General features: G+C 53.6%; 1 protein-coding gene across 1 annotated transcript in view; it reads left to right on the top strand.

The window, feature by feature from the left end:
• The first annotated feature begins 277 nt into the window (after nt 1-277).
• MYLK2 (myosin light chain kinase 2) overlaps nt 278-3,863 on the top strand; it is a 5,002-nt gene continuing 1,416 nt past the window's right edge. The window contains 3 exon segments of the mRNA XM_023754487.1: nt 278-1,315; nt 2,182-2,483; nt 2,983-3,073. Of these exon segments, the coding sequence (XP_023610255.1) occupies nt 534-1,315; nt 2,182-2,483; nt 2,983-3,073 (1,175 nt within the window). The 5' untranslated portion in view covers nt 278-533.

The raw sequence follows: 3,863 nt of genomic DNA on the forward strand, positions 1-3,863 counted from the left end.
AACTCCCCCCCCCCCAGTTCCCAAGAGGAACTTTCCCCCCCAGCCCCAAGGGAACATTTTCCCCCCCGCCCAAAGAAAACCCTCTTTCCCAATCCCAAAAAAAGAACTTCCCCCCCAACCCCAAAGAAAACCCTCCCCCCCAAACCCAAAAAAAGACCCTTCCCCCCAGCCTCAAGAAGGAACCTGCCCCCCCAGACCTAAAAGAAGAACCTTCCCCCCCAGCCCCAAAGAAGAAAACTGCCCTCCCAGATCCAAAGAAAGAAGATCCTGCCCCCCCCAGACCCAAAGAAAGAACATGCCCCCTCAGCCCCAAAGAAAGTATCTGCCCCCCAGATCCAAAGAAAGAGCCTGGTCCCCCAGCCCCAAAGAAAGAGCCTGGTCCCCATGACCCAAAGAAAGAGCCTGTTCCCCAAGAACCAAAGAAAGAACCTGCCCCCCCAGACTCAAAGAAAGAACCTGCTCCCCCAGACTCAAAGAAAGAAGAATCTGCCCCCCCAGACCCAAAGAAAGAATCTGCCCCCCCAGACCCAAAGATGAAACCTGACCCCCCAGAACTAAAGAAAGAATCTGTCTCCCCAGACCCAAAGACAGAAACTGCTCCCCCAGACCCAAAGAAAGAAACTGCCCCCCCAGACCCAAAGAAAAAGCCTAGTCCCCAAGAACCAAAGAAAGAATCTGTCCCCCCAGATCCAAAGAAGAAACCTTCCCCCCCAGACCCAAAGAAAGAAGAACCTGCCCCCCCAGACCCAAAGAAAGAAGAACCTGCCCCCCCAGACCCAAAGAAAGAATCTGCCCCCCCAGAACCAAAGAAAGAATCTGCCCCCTCAGACCCAAAGAAAGAGCCTGGCCCCCCAGAACCAAAGAAAGAATCTGGCCCTATAGACCCAAAGAAAGACTCTGGCCCTATAGACCCAAAGAAAGACTCTGGCCCTATAGACCCAAAGAAAGACTCTGGCCCTATAGACCCAAAGAAAGAATCTGGCCCACTCACCATGAAGAAAGGTGCCAAAGCCCCTGCCCCAGAGAAAGGGAAAGGTGGCCTGGCCCAACCCTCAGCTAGCAGCCAGGGGCCTTAAGGGGAAGCGACTTGGGCAGTGTTGGGCAGGCAGGAGCCCTGCTCAAGCAAGACCAGCCTCTTAAGTCTAAATGTCAAAGAAGCCCAGCGGCGAGGGTCTATCATGATTCTCTGTGCTATCAAGGGTCCTGGAGACGGCCCATGGAGCGAAAAGAACGTCAATAGAGATCCAAGCAGCGTTCAGAGAGGTGCTCTCCGGCCTATTCTGTATTGCCCCAGCTGCCCTGCTGCCATCTCCAGGTGAATGCCCTGCCGGGGATCAGGGAGGGGACTCTGTCCCAGGGGTCGTGCTGAGCGCCTCTGTCCTGGGAATCATTGCCGTCACATTCAGAGCTGGATTGGGTAGGCCTGATGTTCAGCTACCTCTTGCATAAAGCAGGAATTTCATAGAAGCCTGGGATGTCGGTTGGAGAGGTCCTCAGAGACCGCTCAGGTGAACTCTAGGCACCTGAAGTTCAGAGTTCCCCCTATTCTGTGAACTTGGGTCTAGCCAAGGGTGGAGCCGAGATATCAGGAGGAAAGGAAAACCCCTCTTCTTAATATAATTATCAGTATAACACGGAAAGTTGACTCATAACAGATGGGTAGATCCTTCCTAACACTTTCATAACTTACTAATACTTTTCATAATAAAGCATCAGTCTTACGATGTAATCAATTACACTTACCTGAGTGCTAATCAGATTAACCAGGTCATTAATGATATGTTGTAAACCACAATAAATAATAACACCATATCAACTTAAATTTTATATTAACATCAATTGCATTGCCACTGTTTTTATGAATCAAAAGCTATGTTACCTCCCTAATTATATCCATATAATGATTGCTCATATCACTAATCCTATTAATGGTCAGTTATTATCTATTAGTGTGTTAATAGTCAAGGTAATGACCACAGTCATTTATGATAATATTAACATCCCTTGATTTTGCACAAAGTGACTTGGGATGCATCACCCCACGCACTTGGGGTGGGGGGCAGGGTTATATTCGCTCCAGAGAGCAGATGAGGCTTTGGAAGCCTGAAGACCGGCCGGAGGCCACGGCGGGGCTGTGGCTGCGGCTGTGAAGGGCATCACCTCTGTGTTCTCACCTTCTAGCCCGGAGAAGCCGCTGGCTGAGAAGCCCCCAAATGAGGCATTGGAGCTCATCTTTGAAGGGGTGCCCGTGACCCCCAGCCCCACAGATCCCGTGCCAGCCAAAGCAGCAGCAGGAGGGGAAAACATCCCGCGCGGCAGCCAGAAGGAAGCAGGAGAGAAGGCTTCAGGCCAGGCTGGCCCGGCTGAGGTGGAAGGGGACACCTCCAGGGGGATCGAGTTCCAGGCTGTGCCCCCGGAGAGATCGGAGGCGGGGCAGCCCCTCTGTCTCACAGCCAGGGAGGAGGACTGCTTCCAGATTTTGGGTAGGCCAGGGGCAGGGGTGGGCTTGGGGCTGCCTGGGGGCCCAAGGGAAAAGGGGATGGGGATCCCCAAGTCTCCCCACTTTAGAGGACTGAATTGCTCTGAGCCATGTCTCACCCAGGCTGATTCATCTAAGTGCCACACAACTCCAGGCAGCATGAGTTTCTAGACCAGCGGTTCTCAACCTGTGGGTCGCGACCCCTTTGGGGGTCGAACGGCCCTTCCACAGGGGTCGCCTAAGACCATCGGAAAACACATATATAATTACATATTGTTTTTGTGATTAATCACTATGCTTTAATTATGTTCAATTTGTAACAATGAAAATGCATCCTACATATCAGATATTTACATTACGATTCATAACAGTAGCAAAATTACAGTTATGAAGTAGCAACGAAAATAATTTTATGGTTGGGGGTCACCACCACATGAGGAACTGTATTAAAGGGTCGAGGCATTAGGAAGGTTGAGAACCACTGGTCTAGACCCTTCTGATAGGTGGGGAGCTGGAGGCTCAGCAAAAGGAAATGGAACGAGTCCCCCAAATCCACAGCGAGGACAGGACCTGCACCTCTCAGGGCGTCCTCACGTCAGAGCTCCGTTTGGCATTCTTTTCCTTTGGCTAACATGGGGCTTTGAAAAATGTCAGGCAGGCAATTGGAGCAACACCAGCTCCCTGGGCCGTGGAATTGGAAGTCAGTCTGTAGAAGGACTAAAACGCCAGACTTTGGTGCTTAAACTACTTGGTGGACGGGGTGGGGAGGGTTCACGCGCCGAGGAGCACAGGTGTCTGTGCGGAAGCTGTGGCCAAGGAGGCTGGCACGTGAGGTGGGGCAGGACCGTGGCGTGGCCTTAACTGGTGACCAGACAAGGAGCCCTGGCTCAGTCAGCGGGCAGCAGGGAGCCACTGAGCATGCGTGAGCTTGGCCGGTGGATTGAATAGGCTTGGGCCAGGGTACGGCTGGGCTGGGGGTGGGGGTGAGATGGGGTCAGGAGAGCCCAGAGTGTCCTGACACCCTCCCCCCCTGGGCCGAGGCGCCCTGGGAGACTCGCCAGCCTGCCTAGTGAGCGGCACAGTGCCACCCAGACAGGGTGGGAGGGCCTGGCGGCTGGGCGGCAGCCAGGAGCCCTGCCTCCTCCTGAATAGGGCAGAGACCTCCGCCCCGCCCCGAAATCACATCCTCAGGGTGACGGGACCTGAACCACCTCCAAGGGCCTTTGATTTATCACCAGCCCGGCTTCCCTGCCACCTCTTGCTATTTATAAAGAGCTTTCCATTCCCGATGATTCAGCCTGCCACCGCCAGGGCCCCTGCTCACCGTTGTTGTCACTAGGTGGCAGCCTCTCCCTAACAAACTCCCTCCCTGCCTCCACCCCCC

This window comes from Myotis lucifugus, unplaced genomic scaffold (assembly GCF_000147115.1).
Source record: "Myotis lucifugus unplaced genomic scaffold, Myoluc2.0 scaffold_60, whole genome shotgun sequence".
Taxonomy (NCBI): domain Eukaryota; kingdom Metazoa; phylum Chordata; class Mammalia; order Chiroptera; family Vespertilionidae; genus Myotis; species Myotis lucifugus.